We start from the raw sequence: 23,150 nt of genomic DNA, 5'->3' as shown, positions 1-23,150 counted from the left end.
GCTAATTTACAGTATTTCATCCTCTCTCACTAAACAAAATCCAACAGTACATTTTCTTCAAGACACTGCTAACAGCTCATGTTTACAATGCATCTAAATCAATTATACTGCTTTTAAAAAGCAACTGGTAGCTCAGATAAATCTTTCCCTCCTTGCATCCAAAAGTCCACATTTGTATAGTTTTATATAGTTTTACTATATTTACAAACATAACACATTTTATTCTTTTCTAAGCAAAGTGTAACATCTTCATAAATATCCTAGATTCCCTTACTAGAACTAGAATGCCAAATTGGAAATGGCCTGGGTTAGCAAATGTCATCTATGCTTGGGAAATTCATTCTGTTATGTTTAAGAAAATCACACCCATAAGAAAGAGTTATGAAAGTTGTGGTAATTAACCAGTAGTATAATTTCTCCTAAATATACCATCTCTGGCAGCTGTTATGCTTCACAGCTGTTAGGTTAACAGCTGACAAAGACAAGCTTTCAATGTTAGGAGTAACAAGAATCTACTGAACATGCCCTGCCTCCAATTATAATTCTTCATTGTTTTACATTTACATGTTCTTAATTCTTTGGGATGTTAAGAGAATGTAATATTTACTGTTAATTATATGAAATGTAAGGCAGTGAACACCACTCTGAAATGATGTTTTCTTCTATATCATTTCAGTCCATAGTGTGAGATCCTATTTCCTTTAGAATTTTGGCTCACACTGCTTCTGAAAGCTAGATGGGACAAGTTCATCAATTTGAAACATGACACAACTGTCAACTAAGAAAAGAAGAAAAAGATCCCACTGTTACTTCAGACTATTGCCAAGACTGGCTTGAAAATGAACATTTCCCTACTTCCCATGACCCCACAGTAGCTAGAGGAACCAAGGGTCTTTTTTACTTGCAAGAACTAGAATTTCATTTCAAAGGAACTGTAAGCTCTTAAGTGACCAACAAGGAAAAGTAGTATTTCAAATTCTCAGCTTCCCAAACAGAACAGATAATGACAAAATACATAATTATTGAAGCAACTCAAAATTTCTAAGATACATAAGGACACAAAATTCTTCAAATTACTTCAACGATAAGCCTAAAATACTATCAGATTTATAAAATATAAACACTGTAAACAAATGGTCAACAGACAAGATTAAAGAGTAGAATTTCTAAAATAAAGTTCATCAACATCATTAGCTCTCATGTTCAAATTACTCAGTTATTCAAATTAGAAAAAAACTATTGGTCTTAAATTATTATTGATCTACAGTCAATCAAATATAATTTGCACATTACCTTTCGAGTTTGCATTTTCTCTGTTCTTCTCCGAAAGGCAACATAAGGGTCATTGTTGGTAGAGCCATCTCTTTTCTCTTGTTTTATTTGAGGAATGAGGGATGGCCCCCTGCAGTTTTTACGTTTTCTCACCCAGTAGTCATATACAGCTTTAATAAGATAATCATCTTCGTTTAGCAGCAGTTTTGCTTCTTGAAGTGTTACAAGCTAAATGAAAAATATAAGATATCATTGAATACAACGTTTGAAAAAAGAAATCAAAATTGAACTAAAGCTATTGGAAAAATGTGTGATCCAGTTTAACAATTATGACCAGATACTATGATGGCAGGTAACGACATGATTCAATTTAATCTAACAAAGGTCTCAACAGTTATAGGAGATTTATCTAAAATGAATTATTTTGTCGTGAGAGGTAGTAGTTGCACAATTTAAGAAAAATGTGTAAGTAACAGTTGGAAAGACTATAATAGATCTTATGCCTCAGGAAGTCTTGGTCTAGAAGACATCTGGGGTCTTTCAAAATTTTGATAATCTATGATTCTACATATTTTAAGGTCTACTAGTTTTCAAGTCTACTAGCTTCTATTTGATTTTCAATAGCAAACGGAAGATACAGAAGGTTTCTTTTTACCTGATGCCAAAACAACACATATGATATTACTATACATATGATATATGCCTATTTTGGAACTGAAAAAAGGAAAAACAGCACACTTCTGTAAGTTTCAACATTATGCAATTCTGTATTTCTTGAACCAATTACATATAAAAGCAATTCTGTCATTCAAGCTGGTTAAGTAGAGAATCCCTTGTTTTATATCTGAGAGGCCGAGGAACTTGGACTTTAAAGTGGTGGGTCAGAGTCTAAAACATGAATAGGAAGGAAGAGTAAGGACTCTTACCAAACCAAAAGAACCAATATTTCCAAACATGACCTTTAAATGGATGCCCTTCTACTGTTTAAGTTCTCTGAAACTGTGATAAACACCCTTCATGTCTACAAGGGCAGGAGTAGAATCAGAATTGAGCTTTTTGTAGAATTTCTTTGTAGCCCTGAGGATTGAACTGAAGGTCTCATGCATACTAGGTAGGCAAGCCACTAGTCCAGAGTTGAGCATTCTGGATCTAATACAATTCTACCTCCTGCTGACAGCATCACAGTATCACTGGCAGCTGTCCTGTGCTCTGGAGGCCAAGGGAAACAACGCTAAGATATGCTGCATGTGCTTCAGCTGTTTGGTCATGATGCTTCTGATAAAATCTTGCCACCAATCAGAGAACAGTAGTGAGCTTCTTATGTAACAGTATTACCGAACTGCCACTACTTCCTATGTTCCTGCGTAGCATGTCAGGATTAAAACACCTGCTCAGTTTTCCTTCTCTGGTGGTCCTTAATCCAGCTGGCAATGTCTTTTTGCCTTCTTGTTAAGTACCCTCTTTACTTCACAACTAGTAAGAATTTAAGACATAGTTTGCAGTTAAACATCCTACTGTTTCTGTCTAGTGTTAACCATATTTTCTCAGTAAACTGATGGTTTTATGCTGTTGTACAGTAACTTTCTACTCTATGGGAAAATCTGGTTTTAAACAATCTATAAAATTTGTCTTTAGCAATTCTAAGGCAACCAGCTAGTATCACTGCACCTCTATCATGATGACAGCATTACTATGAGTGGGTAAGAACTATTTGCAGATAAAGCAATCACATTATTATGTCACATGATCAAAAAATCCACAAAATCAGAACCCTATTAAAAATTATATAAAAAATTTGTCACTTAACATGCAGTTTAACCACTAGAAAGCAGTGGAAACCATCTAACTTGCAAAAGGGTCTGTAGTGAATTTACTATTTCTAAAGTAGTCTGTGTTGATTATTTAGGAGGGCTTAGAAATAGGGTGATAAAACTAATTTACCATTTGGGCTTTTCATTCTAAACTGCTAACTAACTCCATGAAGACAAGGACCATTTAGTTTGCTAACAGATATAACCCTTGGCCTAGTAATTTCAATAAATACATTTTTAATACACAAATTAATAAATCACAGGCGAAAATTGTTTTTTAGTTTATAAAATAAGACAACAACATAAGAACTTCAGAACTGAGTATTAGTGCAATAAGCAAAGGGGAGAGGGAAAGAGAACAACTAGGAGTGCATGCATTTGTTTTTGGTGTTGGAAAATGACTGCCTCTCTGCCATATGCCTTTTTACCATTTTCTTTCTTTCAAATCTGATGGCTTATTATTTATGCAATGGCCTAAATAGTACTACCAAGGGCAAGTTTCTAAATAAGGATTTACATTATATTAAAAAAGGGTTCAATAGTCACTTTTCCTATTATGTTCTCCAAGAGTAGTAAATGACTACAGTTCAAAATTGACAAAGTGAAGTTGTGATGTGACTCTACAAAGTAATACTGGAAATATTCCTTACTTATCAAGTGACATTTATACAGAGCCACAAAATTATCATCTAAGGAGAAAACATCAGCATTCAATGAAAAATATATATTTTTATACATTTTGAATACTCAAGAAGAAAGGACCTTTACCAAAGTTCCAGCAAATGGAAAAGGTGTTTAACTATAACAACAAAAATTTGGTAGATTTATGAAGTCCTCTTGTCTTTGGGAAAGAACTTGAACGTAAATCATGCCCTATTTTTAAAGGTACATATGCCCAAATCAAAAAAGGGAAACACCTGTTTAAATTCTAAGATAAAAGCCACAATTAAATAAAATAATCCTTTTCCTGCCAGGCGTGGTGGTGCACGCCCATACTCCCAGCAATTCAGGAGACTGAGACAGGAGGATCACAAATTCATGACCAGTCTCAGCAACTTAGTGAGACCCTGTCTCAAAATAAAAAAAATAATAAAGGCGGGTGCGGTGGAGCATGCCTATAATCCTAGTGGCTCTGGAGGCAGAGACCAGAAGATTGAGAGTTCAAAGCCAGTCTCAGCAAAAGCAAGGTGCTAAACAACTCAGTGAGACCCTGTCTCTAAATAAAATATAAAACAGGGCTGGGGCTGGGGCTCAGTGGTTGAGTGCCCATGAGTTCAATCCCCACTACCAAAAATAAATAAATTGATTAAAATAAAAAATAAAAAGGGTTCAGTGGTAAAGTGCCTCTGGGTTAAATCCCTAGTACCAAAAAACAAAAACAAACCAAAAAAACCACCAAAACAACAAAAAACCTTTTCTTTTTCATAGAGAAGTAACACTAAACCATTAAAATTCATTACTATTTCACTTATCACCAAGTGTGAGATAACTACTTTAGAAGGATCTGTTTATTAATTCATTTTTTTCCTTCAAAGGTTCCACTATATTTTTCTGATTCTTAATATTGCCAACCCATGGAAGAGAGATCATGGAATAATAAAATCATAATGATAAGATGGTTAGGATAAAGTTTCTCCAATTCTATGAATAATTTTCTAAGATATAAGAAATTTCCAAGAGTTCTATTAGTCTTCCATTTAGGAGAAAACTTTTTTCTAACTACATTATCGACAGACTGCTGACTTGCTTTCACCAATTTCTACAGTCACAGGAATGAACCTCTGATATTTTAATACAAAATTTAAAACAAGTCTGGATAAGGCAATAACATTTAAGCAAGTTGAAATGGAAAATATAAATATGAAATTCAAATTATTTTTCAAATCAGACTAGACTTCATTAACTTTACATAGCACAATTATGTTAACATGTACACACATTCAGAAATTTTATATGTAGGTTTGAAAACTGTATTAAGTGGCAGGATTCATTGTGAATGCTTCAGAAGGTCTAGACCAAATATCATTTTAAAAATATAAATATTTGCTGAGCATGGTGGTGCACACCTGTAATCCCAGCAGCTCTAAAAGCTGAGGCAGGAGGATCACAAGTTCAAAGCCAGCCTCAGGAACTTAGGGAGGTTCTGAACAACTCATTAAGACCCTGTCTCAAAATAAAATACAAAAAGGGCTGGGGATGTGCTTCAGTGGTTAAGTATCCCTCTGGGGTCCCCCCTCCAAAAATATACCCGCAAAATATAAATACTTAAAAATTGTAGTAAAGAACACATCTCTTTAAAGACACTGTTATTCCAAACTAAAACACACACACATATATATACACCACAAGAGAGAGATTCTCCCATATAAAAAAGTATGCATAGTCCTACAGTACACAAAAACCATATTCTCTTAACTGCCACACTGGGTATATCTGCTTAGGGTCTGACTCAGCGAGCATAATTAATAATGCAATTTCAAGTAAACATTTAAGGTGCTGTATGATTTAAAAAAAAAAAAAACCTGACTGATTATTATATTGCATTTTGGATATTTTTTACTCTTTTAAAGGTACAATGAAAGTTGGAAACATATTAGCCACAGTTTCTATTTTTAATTAAGAGTAAGGAATCTATTAATAAGATACTAAATATTTCAACATCTTTGAAAGTGTTGCAAAATCAGGTTTAGAATCTGCAGTACCTAAAATCAAAACCATGGGGCTGATTCAATGGTGAAATCCATTGCTGCTTTTGCACCAACAGTATGGGGATTTACTAAGACAGCTGCTACTGCTGCCTTGGTAATGCCACTCTTGCTGCCATCTTAACCCTACCAGAGACTTCTCCATTGTCCTTGCTTTTTGTAATAGAGGCTCTCAATTCAAATTCAGTGATTTTAACTGGCAAAGCCTAGGTCATGTAATAGTACCTTTAATCAAGACAAGGCAATAGTGCCCTGGATGCACAAAGGGCCAGGAAAGAGCAATTAACACTTTCACCTTGTTTTGTTGTTTTCTTTCTTTCTTTTTTTGAAACCAAGTCTCACTAAATTGCCTGGGCTAGCCTTGAACTCAAGGATCCTCCTGCCTCACCCTCCTAGGATCTGGGATTACAGGCATGGATCACTGTGCCTAGCTCCTGCATTTTCAGTTCTTATGGGCTGGAGAGCAGGCTCTGCCTTGCACCAAGATTCATCAACTGGAGAATTCTCCAAATGCAGACTGAACTCTTAGCCTGTAAAGGAGTATTTAACTCAATAGTTAAAAAAAAAAAAAAAAAGATTAACATATCTTTTTTTTTCTGAAAGAAACTAACTACTCAGCATGCTTCAGGAGTCAGTCTTTCTAGGAAAAATCCATCTGTAACTCCAGCTTCCCTTCTACTTCCAGTCATGAATCTGACACCAATGCTATAAGCCACAGGCCCTAAAATAAAGAACTTGGCTTACTCTAAGAAGTAGCATAGAAGGTAGAATGAAATTCCTCTTTCAGGCTGCCAAGATGGAGCTTGTCAAATGACTGTAAATAATTAGTAAAATGATCATCGTGAGATGTAAATTCCTTGTTTACTAAGACCACATATTAAAAATGTAGGCTCTGAGCTGAGTGCAATGGCACACATCCTTAATTCTCAGCTACTCAGGAGATTGAGGCAAGAGGATTGCAAAGCTGAGGCCAGTCTTGGCAACGTAGCAAGACCCTCTCTCAAAATACATGAATTTTAAAAGGCTGGGAATGAGACTAAGTGGTAAAGTGCCCCTGAGTTTAATTCCCATGTAGGAAAAAGAAAAGTAGGACCTGGCTTTCTAGGCAGAGGGAACAATAAAAGAGCATGGTACATTAATTATCAGTGAGAAGTTCAGTGTGCTTGGAGTCAGGTGAAATATGGACTTTATAGATAGTGGAAACAATTAAAGATTTTTTTGTTTTTTTAAAAATCTTTTAATAGAATAGCTGGTGGCAGAATAGCAATGGTCCAGGTTAAGAGATAATAAAAATGGAGGAAAAGGACTGACAACAAAAATGTTATTTTGGAACAAAAAACTGGTTTTAGTTTTATTTCTATATGGATCATCATGAAAAAGTCAATCATTAAAGTGCAAGGTTGGTCAACTGTACAGAAGATGATGATGCCATTAAGAAAGAGAAAGTAAACCTGAGGGAGGGGCAGGAGGGTATGGGAATGTGAATTTGAAATACCTGCTAAGGCTGAAAGTTTCCATAAGAAACAGTATGGAGTTTAGGAGGAAGAGACAAATCTCAGGAACCAGTAACAAATTATTGGTAGCTTATGATAAAAGAATAAAAACTGAAGTCAGATACCAAAGGCAATAATAACATATAAGATAGAGAGGGGCAATAGTGGAAGAGATAAAGAAAGAAAAGAATCAGGAAAATATGGTGATCAACGACAGGATCATAATTAGAATACAGGTTGAAAACAGGCTCCTGAATGACAATTAGGAGGTCTCCAGTATCCTTAAAGAGTGCAATTCAGTAAACTGAAATGGCTTGTGATGTAAATAAAAGGAGGACAAAGGAAGCACCAAGTATGGCTCATCTGAGAGAAATGAGATTAAGTGAAAGGTTCTCTTGGAAATAGAGATCCTTGAGCACATTTCTGGGTAGAGACAAAGACTGATGAAATGAGAGAAGAGAAAATTAAAAGTGAAACATTCAAGGAACATACAGGTACACAAAGAAGAGTTGGAAAATGGTTAGGATTATGCCTCTATAAAAGGAGAAAGGTGGTATGAAGGTAGAAGGGAAGGAAACAATGGAACTCATGGCTGATGGTCTATTAGAAGCAGCATTCTGTTTTGGGCAGCAGGGATGGAAGGTAGGGAGTTTAAAGACTAAGTCTTTCTAAGGAAATGTGTAATAAGTAGAGGGCAGTAGAAAATGTCTGAAAAATAGGGCTTTCCATAGTTTAGAAAGGTGATAGCAAGGATTTATAAATTAAAATATCAAGGGTTTTAGAAAGAAACCCTTTAAAAACATCCAGTGCTTGGACAGTGTTTTAAGAAGAAATTTTATGAGAGAATGACATTTAAAGGGGCTTGTGGTTTTAAAAAAGTAACCCTCTTATTTATAAATTATTTCAAATACATAGCAAGTCTGCAATAACACTTCAAGGTACACCTGTATACTCACTCTTTTGACCCAGGCTCATTTAGCTTTGTTAGATTTCTCTTTTGTTTTTTTCCTCAGTACTGGGATTGAACCCAGGGGTGTACTACCACTGAACTACATTCATAGCCCCACAGGGTTTTGCTAAATTGCCCAGGCTGGCCTCAATCTTGTGATCCTCCTGCCTCAGCCTCCTGAGTTACTGAGAATACAGAGGTGCTCCATTACTCCCACTCACTGATAGCTTTTATATCCATTTGCTTTACTACTAGTGTGTGTGCAAGCTTGCTCCTTCTTTCATGTACTCATTCTCCATAAACACAGTATTTTTTCTGATACATTTCTTTAAATAATGAAGTATGTACTTAAGGATAGAGACATTCATTTTTAATCATAGTAATCAACTTTTGTAAATTTAACATTGATAATTTTATCTATTTTTATCTACCATCCATTTGCCAATTTTATCAAACTGACTCAAACATTACCTATGCACCATTTACCTCTGATTCAGTTTAAGGTCAGGCATTGCAATGAGTTATCATGACTGAAAGATGATTTTTTTTTTAAAGATAATATTAAAAAGAATCTGATAATTATTTAAATTTAGGGACTGGGAAGGAAAGGGGTAAAAAGACTCCTAAAGATGATTAGGAGTTTGGGGAGTCATTGGAGAGCTAAGAAATATAGGACCATCTAGGATAAGACAGTAAATTCAGTTTTGGAAAGGTTGAACTTGAAAGGACTGTGGACCACCCAAGTGGAGAAAAATCCCAGAGCTTGAGAAAGAAGTCAAGGACAAGGGTATATGGGTTATTCTAGCCACAAAAATCCTCAGAGGTGATTTACCCCAAAACTCATGATAAAAACAATCAGAACAAAATTTCAAGCTTTAATGTTTAAAGGAGTTAAATGAAAAGGAGCCAGCAAGTGAGAAAGTATGGTCATGATAAATAAGATAACCATTCAAATTTAAATTATAAAAATAACCATCCAGTGCTTTTCCTGTCTTAAAAAAAAAAAAAAAAAAAAGGAAAGAAATAAGAAAACTAGAAGGGACTAAATCATAAAAAGAACAAACAAAAACAAAAACAGAGGCAAACCCAAAACAAAGGTGCAGTTTCAAGATAAAGGTGGACCCAGCAGAGCATTTGGCTTAGTATGCTTACAAGCACTGCAAATGACAGAATGAAAGAAAGAAAAAGAAAGAAGGAATGAAGGAAAGAAGGAAGGGGGGAGGGAGGGAGAAATCTCACAAGTAAAATATTTAGATGGGGACTGAATTTGGCACAGAATCACAAAATCTGGCCACAGGAGTTTTTGATAAGGACTTAATTCAATTAGTCTCTCAGAATGATGGAGGTAGAAGGTTTGCCTCAGTCTGTCTTTGATGCTTTCTTTGTCTAGCAACCTAATAAATGTTAGTTTAACCATAAACTTGATTCCTTGCCCTGAGATCTGGTACTAGGACAGCCCCACAAAAAGGAAAAAATGTGATCCATGAATTCATACAGCAGGAATATAGAATGAAGACAGACAGCCCATTGGTGTCTTTAATCCTTGGTTCTAATAAAAGGATTATTACACCTTGTTCCTCTGACAAAACATTCACCTTTATTTCTCCTTGCCTTAAACAAATGCTTCATGCTTTGCACCTACCCAGATGTTTGATTCAAGACCTAGAAACTTGTACTTGCACAAAGAAAACTAAAATAAAATGGTGCTGATTATATATACAGTTAACTGTATTGTTTACATTTTTGTTTATCCTTCCCCAACTTAGATAATAATAAGCTCTACAGGCAGGTCTTTTGTTACCTTCTTATTCAATGCCATTACTTGTCTTGTTCACCTAGGCACTATGAAAGCAAATTATAAAACAGAGATTTGAAGGCTTTTGATGATACAATCTTAAGTCATCATGAATTAGTTCTGAGTAATCATGAGTAATTTTTTAGCAAATATAGAAATACCAAAAGACTGCTGTAGCCTAACCTGCTAAGAAAACTCCTCCCATCTAGAACAAGCAGAAACTATCATTTGATGGCAGTGACCAAATCCCAGGAAAATCATGACCACTACTTAAAATAAGTATCAATTTGAAAATTTTAAAAAGTTCCCAATTAAAAACAAACAAGTTAGAACATCCTGAAAATCAATTGAATTTTACGAACTTAGTTTTCAAAGTGTATTTCTTTGAAGAGTACAATGCATATTACTTTCCATCAAAACCAGGATCCAGGAGAAGCCTGGCAGAAAGGATAAATATGCAGCCAAGTAATTTTCCAATGGATGTGTTTGGGAAATGCTTCTGAAGGGTTGGTAACTCCTTAGGGATTTAAAGAACTTAAGTTGTAGGACAAGGAGAATTTGATAACTAAACTTATGAAAAGTTCTAATAGTCTGTTGTAAAAAGCTTATTTGCAAGTTTGTTGTATTCATAACTTAACATATGAATAACAATTAGCATACCAATATACCACACAGGTACACCAAAAGATTACACAGATAAACCAAAGATTATTTTTAAAACGTTTATTTAAAAAATCTAATTACAATATCAATACATGTTTATCATAGTAAATTTGGAAAAAACAGAATAAACATAAAAATCACCAAAATTTTCAGCACCTAAAATAACCACAGTTGACATTTTATTGTACTTTCTTGCTCTTTTTTTCTTAGACTTTTTTTCCCCCCAGGGCTGAGAACCGAACTTAGGACCTTGTGCATGCAAGGCAAGCACTCTGCCACTGAGCTAAATCCCCGACCCCTCTTTTTTTCTTAAATGTATAAATATAAATGCTTTAAACAAACCTCAGTGTTTTCCACATAAACAAATTATATCCTGTTTTTGAAATAACAGTATTATATTATGGACCATTCCCTACAGCTTTATTCACCTTTCAAAATCATCATTTTTTAATGGCTGCATCATATATTTTATCCTAGAGTCAACTTAAAATTTATTCTGAACTTCTTATTCAAAAATGTGTCACATCTTTTTCTTTTTTTGCAGTGCTAGGAACTGAACGCAGGTCCTCATGGCAGGCAAGTGCTCACCACTGAGCTATATCCTCAGCCCTCTGATTATACTTGAGAATGATTCCCAGAGATGGCATTACTAAACCAAAGGGTGTAAACATTTTAAGGTTCCTGATATATGCTTGGTTGTTTTCCAGAAAGACAATATCACTTTAATTTCCCTATACCATAAATGGAACATCTCAGTAATAAAAATTTTCTTATTTGTGAATAATTTTTCCTAATTTAAATACTTAATATATAAGTAATTAAAACTAAAATCCATTTAAGGTAATACCTTAATGAATATCCTAATATAAATCTAAGTAAACAAGATTTGATATAAGATGCTTGCCTTAGAGACCCAACCAAGCAAATTCAGTTACTGAAGCATCAAAAATAGTCTTATTTTGATCAAGAAGATACTATAACATTGTAACAGAATAATTTTTATCCATATTGAGAAAAGTTACAACACTACTCTTCATGCTCCTATTCAAGAAAATTATGCTTAAATATTTTGTTCAAGGAATACTGTAAATAAAAATTCTAGGATGTTCAGAAAAGAGATTCAAGAGACGATGAAATTTAAAACACTTAGGTCTAAATAAAATGTAAAATACAGATGCTAACTGAAATATATGAAGGAAAGATATTTTTACATAGTACAATACCTGATTAGAACTGGCTTTTTCAAGTCTGTCAATCATAATTTCAAATTGCAAAGGCTTAATTTCCATCTTTCTGTTAAGTCTATTTAATAAGGTCTCATCTTCTGAATCCATATCATAATCTGGTTGCTCGTTGTCTAGATTAAAAGCTAGAAAAGAAAAGAAGAATTCTTCAAACTCAGGAGAAATAATTAAATTATATGGCATTTTATCACATTTGACCATAGACTACTTCTAAATTTATATGCACTGACCAAAGAGTTCATGAGCAGATATCTAAAAATTAGTTTCAGAGGCTAACTGCACAGTGGGAGAAAAACATAAGTTTGTTTTACATATAATTAAATATTTAAGAATAAAAACATTAAGAAATTAATTATTTAAAAAATGATCACATGAGAAAATTTATAATAGCAATTACAAAAAAGATAACGGTAGTTTTGGTAGCATAATGAGAAGCTATGAAACAAAATTAAGAATCTAGAAATAAACTTGCATACATAGCTAATGTTTTGAACTACTGAAGATAAAAGGCAAAGTATTATTTTAAAAAGAGGAAGAAAGAAAAGATGCTGGGTATGGTGGTAGTCCCAATGACATAGAAGGCTGAGTAGGATGCTGAGGCAGGAGGATCAGAAGTTCGAGGCCAGACTGGGCAATTTAGTGAGACCCTGTCTCAAAATAAAAAAATTAAGGACTGAGGATGTAGTTCAGTGGAAGAGCAATCCTGGGTTCAATCCCTAGTACCGTCAAAGAAAACAAAAAACAAAACAAAACAACAACAACAAAAAATCCAAAAAACCCAAGGTGTTGGTATAGGCAGACTAGTTATTAAGAAAAATTAAGCTGAATTCCTGCCCCACTTCTAATATCAATAAACAACACAGTCAACATGATTTTATAGCAAAAAATAAAATATGTAAAAATACTACAAGGAAATGGGGGGAAAATGTATGAACAGGTACAAATTCAGAAACCATAGAACTGAGAAGAAATGATTGAAGTTACTATAAAATTAAAAACTTCTACATACAAGATTTAATAAATAAAATCTAAGGTCAAAGAACAAACTGAAAAAAAAGTAACACATAAGAGGGTTGATTTTCTTAAAGATTTCTTACAAATTACTAAGAAAAAACCCCAAAAACTTAACAAAAATAGGCAAAAGATTTTTAGTGGAGACTAAGTACCAATGACTTTTAAACATGAAAAACACCTTAACCTTTTTCATAATTAAACAGATGCAAAAACAATAAGGAGACATCTTTCATCAGACAAGACTAAGAACTAACCCTTGATAATATGCTGTTTTGGAATGTGAGCAGGAAATTATAAACTGATATTTAGTTCAATTAAAAATACATCCTCTTGGACTTGGCAATTCTAATTCTAGGAATTTATCCTATAAACTTAGGAACAAACAGGGCATTAATCGTGATAATGGAATAAGCAAAAACTAGAAAACAAGCAATTTTTTGCAGGATTAGATCAATGACAGTACATATATACTGAAGTACAGACTGAAACCCTGAGAAAATAATGAGTGATCCATGTACAAGGAGATGAAATAAAGCTGACTTTATAACCATCAGGTGAAAAAAAACTAAGGTATAGAATAGTGTATACCATGTACTGTTTTAGAGAGGATAAGAATGGACACATGTGCCAGTGTTTGTAAATGCACAAAATATTTTTGAAAAGATACAAAAGAAACCAGTAAGAGTTCTCTACTTCTGGGTAAGGGGACACTGAGCATAGGAGTTAAAGGATGGTAGAGGAAAATAAATTTTCTGTTTCTTTTTGTATTCTTTGACATTTAAGCATGTATGTGCACTAATTATTCAAATGTAAAAGGGGAAAAATTAAAGTGCCACAAATTATGTACTGAAATTACATAAGATTTAAAGCAGGGCAATAGAGATAGATACCAATCACCAATAGGTTGCCTGCATATCAAGGTGTAGGTGAATATTTGACATTTATATCATGTGAAATGTCCTGGCCTTCTCAGATTTAGCATGATGTTCTTAATGGTAATTCTCAACAGAGAAAGTGAAATAGTGCATATATTTATAAAATTTTAGTAAAACCAGCCTATTATTATGGTCAATATTGAGGAACTCAAATATTTAAAGGCATCTGCTTTATAATCAGTGACATCTCATAAATCTGAATTCTAGGTTCATTTGTTTAAAAAAAATTCACCACTATATAATAAGAAAAATAAAAGTTAGCTAATACTTATTAATTATATTGTACTTACTATGTTCAACATGCTTTATGCATACTAATTAAACTGTCATAACCTCCCTGTGTAGCAGGTAGTATTTTATCTCATATTCTACAAATGTTAAATGTTACTATATTTAACTGGTATTACAGTACAAAATGAAGTTTCTAAATCAGAGAAATTACAGTTACTGGTAAACTAATGACAGATTATTTTTTAAGTATGATTTTCAAATATTCCTGAAAACAAAATGTACTTTTCTTATCTTTTTACTACATGATTATCAATGATTCAAAAGTACATTTTTAAAAAGTCAATCCAATTCATGTCAAACTCTGTGATAAATGATGTAGATCCTCTAATCTAAACATATTACTAAAATTCACTCTTCCTTCCACAAAGGGATGTTGTATTTGTAAACACACAATAAAGGTTCAATGATCTGCCTTTAGTCCATAGACAAACAACAAGTTAATAAAATCAGGTAGTTGGTAAAACTGGAAGACGTTTTAGAGAAAAATTTTAGAAAGTACTGAGCAGAGTTAACCCAACATATTAATTTCTAAGGTAAACGGAAATTTTCAAATGTTCAAGGGCAAGGCTATATATACAATTTTTGCATGATCATCTTTTACAACACCTACCTAATCTTACTCACCTCTTGTTCCTCCACCTCCTATCTGCTCTATCTTCTTATTCTATTCTTATAAAAGCCAGCACCCCAGCTTGTGAGGCAAGGGAAGGGACAAGAAAAGCTGGGAAATAGTTTAGAAAAATTAATAGTGAGAATTGATAGGAGATCTGACAATGTGTTAAATCAGAACCAGGGCAAAGATTTGCACTAGCCCTGTAAGTATTCTAGTACTAGCATATCTTTTTATTAAAAAACTACACAAAGATCATTATAGATTTAGGCATTCCATAGCTTAAAAACCAAGCATTGGTGTTTCATTTATACCTCTTTTTTTTTTTTTCCTACCTCAGATTATACTGAATATCTTCTCTACCAGACAACAAGAAATTCTTTAAAAGCAATAATTACTTTAGTCATATTTGCATACCCTCTCCACTATACTTAAGGAGAAAAAAGTGAGTACTAAAAGCTGATGATTTAAAAATAGCATTTCTTAAATATAAGAGATTCTTTTAAACTACAAGCAGCATGTTTTCTGTAAGTTTAGTGCCACCTCATTTATGAAACCCAGAAAACTTTTTCCTGATAAAAAAACAAATCTTAAAAATAGAGGGTTAGTTTCACTGGTCAACCAACCAATCAAAACACTCCCTTACCAAAAAAAAAAAAAAAAAAAAAAGTGGGTGGAGGGGAGGCAGATGGAAGATTAGAAATTTCTTGATGTATACTGACAGAATTAATACATGAACAAGGTTAATACCAGCATGTGTCTGTGTATACTGTGTATATACAGAAGACTTCCTATGGTAACATTAACTAAGCAATAAACAATTAAGAAACATGAGGGTATTTAGGGTATGCATAATCACTATGAAGGAAAAAAGAAGTGGGAAGGAAAGCAGATCAAAAAGTTCCCTGCAATAGCTGTCAGGAAAGTTTGTGTGCTCTCCAGCAGGAGGTCAACAACTTCTGTGTAAGTAAGGCAGTGGATATAACCTGGTATTAGAATATGTAAAGCATCCACAAGATGACTGGTAGTAGCTTAGAGAATACACTGTTAGTCTAAAATTAGCTGGTAAAACAAATATTACTTCTAGTTAAAAGTGTCTTTTTAAGTCCTTTAGTACTTGGCTATATTCACATGCAAATATGTAATAAGCAGAGCTGTTTAATGGAATGAAAAGAGAGAATACAGAAAAAGAAATAACAAGAAAACTTCCCAGAGCCAAAATATGGCAAGACGTTTTCAGATTAAACAACGCTTACTAAACATAGTACAAAATGAGTAATGTGCAATACAATGAAAAACATAATGATAAGCTAGTTATTGTCCATGACTTCATAATATTATTAAGAATATGAATTACTATTACTACCTAGTATTATGCCTTTACATACAGTATGTTAAGAGAAAGCACTTATTCTTTACTTTTCAACTCAAGTCTTCAGTATAGAAGGATACTTTAAGTTTCTCTGTACTCCTTCATTCTTTCCTGATTGGTGAACTTGAAAGGAGGACCTTATCAGCTCACTTCCTTCTGGATGAATGTTCTTTTGTCCTTCACAGAGGCTGCATTTCCAGTCAGTCTTCCCCGCAGAGAGGGGGTGGAGGGAGTTGGTGAGGATGGAGGTTTGAGGTGGGAGGTATGTTCTGATGTCAGTAACCAACTATGGGTAGTACGGCAGACCACACTCAGTATTTTACAAGTGATTATACTTCCTTTTTGACTCCAGAATATTCTATTATTTTTTCCTACTTTGGTCTTCATTACATGACCTTTAGACAATATATAGTCCACATCCAGAGTTTATTTACTCACCCTCTTTTCTTTGGAAGCAATAGCATATGTAATATAAGTACTCTCTTACACACCAAACATTAAGCCAATCAAAAGTGCTTTAAATTGCTGGGCAAGGTGGCGAAAGCCTGAAATCCCAGTAGCTTGGAAGGCTGAGGCAGGAGGATCCGGAGTTCAAAGCCAGCCTCAATACTCAGTGAGGCCCTAAGCAACTCAGAGAACCCTGTCCCTAAATAAAATACAAAATAAGGTAGGGGTTTGGCTCAATGGTCGAGTGTCCCTGAATTCAATCCACTGTTACCTGCCCCCCCCCCAAAAAAAAAGTGCATTAAATTCAAGGCTTTATAATAACAATAAAACCCACATTGACTTCCCTAACTTAATTTTGTGAATTCAGAACTCTTGTGTGTCTGCCTCACCCAGGACCCTCCTCAGTCATGTCAGATACTATGCCACAGGGAACTAACTGTACAACAGATGAGCAACTCATCTTCAAACAGCAGACCTGGGTCACACTTTCTTTAATAGAAATGTGAACATAGAAATGTTTTCTGTTAAATAAGTCAGACAGATGACACACTTATCTCAAAATTCCATTCAAACAAAAGAAAAGGGATTTTTCTTTTCCAAATGGCATATTCAGAAGTAATGAGAATGAGATAAAAAATTATCAACCTAATTTTCAAAATTATAAAGTATATAAATTAGCAGGTAAAAGAACACTAAAATATAAAATAGCTGGGAGAGAGGGAAACATAGATTATTAAAGCAGAAAACCTCCCCCTTTCCTATCTGGGACCAGGCTGAAGTTACTCTCTGAAAGAAGATTAGGGTACTTTTGAAAATAGAAAGAATAGTTGAAAATCTTTATATAATTGGACCTTCCCCTCCTTCAGTGTAGCTACGTAACTACTTTTCCTCTCATTTGTTAGTCTGAAGATTAATCTACAAGGCTGCTCAAGAAAGCCTGTCAATGGTGGAGCACTACTATACTAAATACAAGATTATGACTCCATACCAAAGAAGAGTAAGTCAAAGTTCTCATGTTGAATCATGAAATACCCCACCAGTCCATCCCACTCTTCTATGTACATGCCCCAACTCAGCTATAAAATCAGAAACACTGCCAGCCACCCAAGAATAGGATGGAAGCCCATTCCTCTACAGGTAAGTGAACTGATCTGGGAGCAGAGGGGGTGAACCATCAGATAAGTGATGGACAGTCAAGTAATTCAGATATTTAAGAAAAGAGAGAAAACATCAAGGATTTCACAGGAAAAACAGAAGATGCAAAAAGAAAAAATATATCCTGAAAGAACAAGAACAGGATACTATATAAAAGAAATAGGGAACAAAAAAATACTGGGCTGGGTGCTGTGGCACATCCTGTAGTACCAGCTACTTTCAGAGGCTGAGGCTAGGAGGTCACTTAAGGCCAAAAGTTCAGGACCAGTCTCAGGAACACAGAAGTTCCATCTCAAAACAAAAACAAAAAACAATTGAAACAATGCTCAAAATTCTGAAGGATACCTGTTTTTAGCCTAAAACTTTTCACCTAGTTAAGTATGAGGCTAGAATAAAAGTAATTTCAGAGATGTAAGGTCTCAAAAAAAAAAAAAAAAAAAAAAAAAAAAAAAATCACCTTCTAAGTACCCTTTCTTAGGATGCCACAGGAAGATTACGCCATTAGAATGAAGTAAATCTTAAAGGGAGAAAGCATGGAATCCAAGAATGGAAAACTAATGGACGCCACCAAGGAAATTCCCAAGATGATGGATGATAACAATACAGCAAGCCCCAGAGCATCCTGTCTAAAATAAAGCAGCAAAATGAATAAATGGCTCCAGAAAAAAATGTCCACAGAAGAAATAAAACTAAGAGACTATCTCATTGTTTGAAACATGAGTTATACTTCTGTTGAAGAGTTTGGGACAAATTTAAGGAAAGGCACATAGAAAAAGCAGACACAAAGATAAGAAACCTATCTCCTTTGAGAATACAACTTACACAAGAAAGGAAATATAATTAGTCTTAATTATCTCTCAGCTATTAATATGTGAATAATGACAATATTGTAAACTTTGAATTATGGTTCAATCATAAACTATAGCCAAAAATTGGGGAAAGTGTGCTATAAAAAAAAAAGAGAGAAGTGAAAGAACTAAATTCTTGCCTTAAATGGAATGAAATCAAAAGATTATATTTTAAAACGTAGTCTAAAAAGATAGAAATATAAAACCATTATTTAGAATTTTGAAGATAAGCATCTAAAGAAAAAGGTAGTTGCACCAAAGATGGAAGACTGGCTTTGTAGAAAAAATGTTTTTTAAAAATTAAGTCTAATGATATATGTATTGCTTTGATAAGAAAATCAAATGTAAATTTAAAAGTACACTCTAAAAAAAACCCACAGTGACAATATGATAGTTAATGAGAAGAACAAAGATCTTCCATGGGCCATGGAAGATCGCTGCTGTGAAGCAGTAAGATGTTAATTCTAGTTTCAGTCACAGACTTTAAGAATCCTTACAATAATTTTACCTTGTTTTCTGCTTTAATTATTTGAGTGGTTCACAACCTTGTGACCAAAAACACCTATTTAAAATACTTCACTCTTTGAAAAATAACCATGTTTCAAGCTTAAAAATGTATTTTAAGGTTCTAAGGCAGAACTTACTCTTGGGCTATGTTTATAACCCTACCTCCAGTTAGTTTTAAGTAGCTTAATACAACCTTAATTCAGTTGTTAAATTACAATTATTCATAATGAAGTTTACCATTGATGCAACTCTTTTATTTCTAGATGTATACTTTTACATAAGTTTTCTCTACTCCTCACAAACCCTGAAAAGCATCTGTACCTTTGTTTTGTATACACTGACATCAAGACTTTAGAAGTGTTTTAATTAGTTTGCACCAAATCACTCAGAAATTGAACCTAAGTCTGCTAGATTGTGAAGTCCATGCTGTTTTCCCTCCACTCGCCCTTGCCCAGGACTACATTCATTTATATCTTCTTCTAGTCTGCGATTTTTGTTTATGATGTCTTTTGCTATACAGACATCTTATCTGTCCTTGTCTTTATAGTTTCTGTTCTTTGCCTTAAGAATTCTTTCCTTATCGTCAAGTCATAAAGGTATCCCTATACATTTTCTTCTGGAAAGTCGTCAGTTTTGCTTTATATTCCTTTGTATATTTTTCCACATGGAAAAATCAACTGTCCTAGCACTATTCGCCAAACATATCCTTTCTCCATTGATCTGTAATGCCTCTTGATTATTATTTATGATACATCAAATTTGTTTGGTTGTATTTTTAACTTTTTTTTAACATCCACTGGTCTATATATCAATCATTGAATATAAGATTAATATCTCATACTATAAAATTTTAAGAAAAAGTTAATTATAGGAGGGAGGAATAGAATGGAAGGGGAGGGTTTTTAAACTAACATTGCATTTGACTATACCTGTTTTATAGATTTTACTTTTAGAACCACACAGATATTTTACATGATAAAATAAAATCTTGAGGAAAATCCCTAAAATTAAAAAATTAAGTGGGCAAGTAAACCAGGCTCTTTAAGATAAAGTATCTTTAAGATAAAAAAAAAAAAAAAAAAAACCCCCCAAAAAAAAAAAACAACAAACAAAAAACTCTGAAACTGTGTTTTCAGTGATTATATTATTTAGTTCAAGTATTGGCATTATTATTCTGAGACTCTAGTGGTGTGAAGAATAAAACATGGGGATTTTGTGGATGTTCTTTAGAACTGATATATAAGATGGAAATAAAACCTATAGTTTCATTTTCTTTATACAGTGATGATGACTGAATCCAGGGTCTAGGTCTAGGGCATGCTGGGCAAACACTGCCACTGGGCAATACATTCAGCCCAACTGTGTACTCTCAAGAGTAAGAAATAGTAGCATAAACACATGATGCATTTTATCTTAAATTCTTTTAAAATGTGTATTTCCCAGGTGAGTTCTGTTAAAAACAACAATAACAAAAAACACCAAAACCACCTTAGAGAAAATGGCCAACCCAGCAGCAATGAACATACCTTGCAGTCTCCAAATACAATTTCCCACTACAGAATAAGACCATCCTGCAGAAATGAGTGTTTTTAAATCTAAACTAGGAAAGAAGCAAGGTGAGCCTGGCACTTTCTACTTTTCTTGCATTTCGGGATGCCAGAGTCATATTGAAAAGACTTAGGAGCTCACCTGAATAGGTTCCTACTAACCCAGAAACAGGTGACTATGAGTATAGATGAGGATAATCAATGTAATCAAATGAAACATAATATATATAAATCCATACTCCATACCATCATAATTCTAAAACAAAAGAAACACTCTTAACACCTTTTGGGGGTTCCTAAGAAACAAATTTCCATCAGGAAACACATTAATTTTTGGTTGTTTCTCCTTATATGATGTCCACAACCATTAATGGCTATTACCTTGCTCCATTAATTCATCTAGAAGTTGCAAAATAGTAACATTCTATCATTCTTTCTTGATCTGCTTTCATTGTAATACTTCCATGTAAAGGAATTTTTGCCCTTCTTAACTCTTTATAGATGCCAAGATATCATTTATAGAAAAGTTGGGATAAATGTTCAGTTCCTGATTAAAAGCCTGAAGAGACTAACCAATTACCACACATGGAAGTGTCCTGTATCCTAGTTCAGAAAAATTATAATTTTTTTAGATGCCCAATTTTCTAGATCACAATTCAAACAAAGACTGATCATAACTTACAACAGTTGAAAAATGTGTACACTGACTCAGTGATATTAAGAAAATACTGTTTTTCTCTTAAGAGGTAGTATAATAAAATTATTTTAATAATGTCATTACATGTTAAAAGCAATACAATTAGAGAATAGTATTGTGATTATGTTTCAATAGTCCTAGGTGAAATAATGTTAGAATGGCTATCAAATCATTGGGGAGTAGAGAAGATATGAGTATAAAGGACCACTACTGGCCAGCTGAGTGATAAGTACATAGCAGTTCATTACTATATTCTTTCTACTTTTCAATATGTTAAAAAATTTCCATAATGGAAGTCTAAAAATATTTCGAGAATAAAGAATTCCTTAAAATACAGTAAGAAAATGTCTTAGAGAAAAGTGGACCAAAAAATTTGAAGAGCAATTGATATAAAAAGATGTTAAACCTCACCTATAATTGGTGAAAGGACTATTTTTAAATCAATACCACTTCATCAAACTGACAAAAAAGAAGTTTGATAATTACAAGTACTGGTAAAAAAATAAGTAAATTCTCATATACAACTGGTAAAAATATAAACTGGTATAACCGACTGGTTTGGATAGTAATTCTATAATATCTGGAGTAAAATTAAATGTGCATTTTCTGTAAGACCCAGAAATTTCACTTTTAAGCCTATATCCTAGAGAGCTTTCATAAATGGAGACTTGGAGAAGGTGACATGTACAAGGTCAATCATTACATCATTACTCGTGAAAGCAAAACAGCAGGGGGGAAAAACTAAATGTTCATCAATAGGAACAGATAAAGACATATTTATACAAATTCATAGTTATGAAAACATGTTCACATAAAAACATGCACACAAAGTTCCTATCAACTTACTCATAATTGCCCCATTTTAGAAATGACTGAAATGTCCTTCAGTGGTGAAGGGTTAAACAAACTGGAGCACATGGAATTATACTGAGTATAAAATATGTGCAGATACATACAACACAAAAATTTGGCTGTTCTCAAGGGAAGTATGCCAAGTAAAAAAAAAAAAAAAAAAACCAAAGGTTACAAACTACAGATTTCCTTTATATAACATTCTTGAGAGGACTAGAGCAATGGGTAGGATATTAATAGCTATAAAGCAAGGCCAATAAAATGTACCTATCTCATAAGATTCTTATAAGGATTAAATGAAATAATTTGTGCCTATCATAGAGCCCAGCATTAAGTAAAAAGCATTCAATAATGGTAGGATGCCGTTATTACTCAAAACTACTCCATTAGCAAACGGGAGTATACTCAAATTCTGTGGAAGTGAAAAAGTAAAGTATGATATAATTTTATTTTTTTAGCATTAATGCTCCTAATAAAAGGGATACACAGAAATCATGGTTTTTAGTTTAAGTATTTTAAAGATGTCTGAACTGCAAATAAATAGAAACTATAATACTTTATAAATTACAAAAATCATACTTTCTCCTGTCTCTCCCCTGACTAAACAGCTACATTCTCTGATTTATTAAGACTAACCTGTACCCAATGTGCTGCCCCCCACCTTTTGGTAAACTGGGGGCTGAACCCAGGGGTGCCTTACCATTAAGGAACATCCCCAGCCCTTTTTTATTTTGAGACAGGCTCTCCCTAAGTTTCTTGGGGCCTCAACCTTAAGATCTTCCTGCCTCAGCCTCCTGAGCCACTGGTATACATGTGTGTGTCACAGTGTTGGGCCCCCAATGTGCTTCATTAGGGAAACATTTCAAAGTCATGAAAAAAGGTGGGAAGTAAACATTTATTCAGTCATGGTTACATTTAGGAACAAATCAGTTACATGGCTTTG

The 23,150-nt window shown here is 33.7% G+C and overlaps 1 protein-coding gene across 2 annotated transcripts in view; it reads right to left on the bottom strand.

Annotated features, from left to right (window-relative positions):
- Nucleotides 1–23,150, bottom strand: part of EPC2 (enhancer of polycomb homolog 2) — a 133,711-nt gene that overhangs the window by 30,844 nt on the left and 79,717 nt on the right. For both annotated transcript variants that reach the window (XM_079132472.1, XM_079132471.1), the window contains exons 3-4: nucleotides 11,912–12,057; nucleotides 1,294–1,500 (exon numbers count right to left, since the gene is read on the bottom strand). In XM_079132472.1, coding sequence (XP_078988598.1) covers nucleotides 1,294–1,500; nucleotides 11,912–12,057 — 353 coding nt within the window. The remainder of the gene's footprint in view (nucleotides 1–1,293; nucleotides 1,501–11,911; nucleotides 12,058–23,150) is intronic.

Source organism: Sciurus vulgaris (assembly GCF_902686455.1).
Source record: "Sciurus vulgaris genome assembly, chromosome: 3".
NCBI classification, from domain to species: Eukaryota; Metazoa; Chordata; class Mammalia; order Rodentia; family Sciuridae; genus Sciurus; species Sciurus vulgaris.
This window is presented reverse-complemented; position numbering and strand designations above follow the sequence as displayed.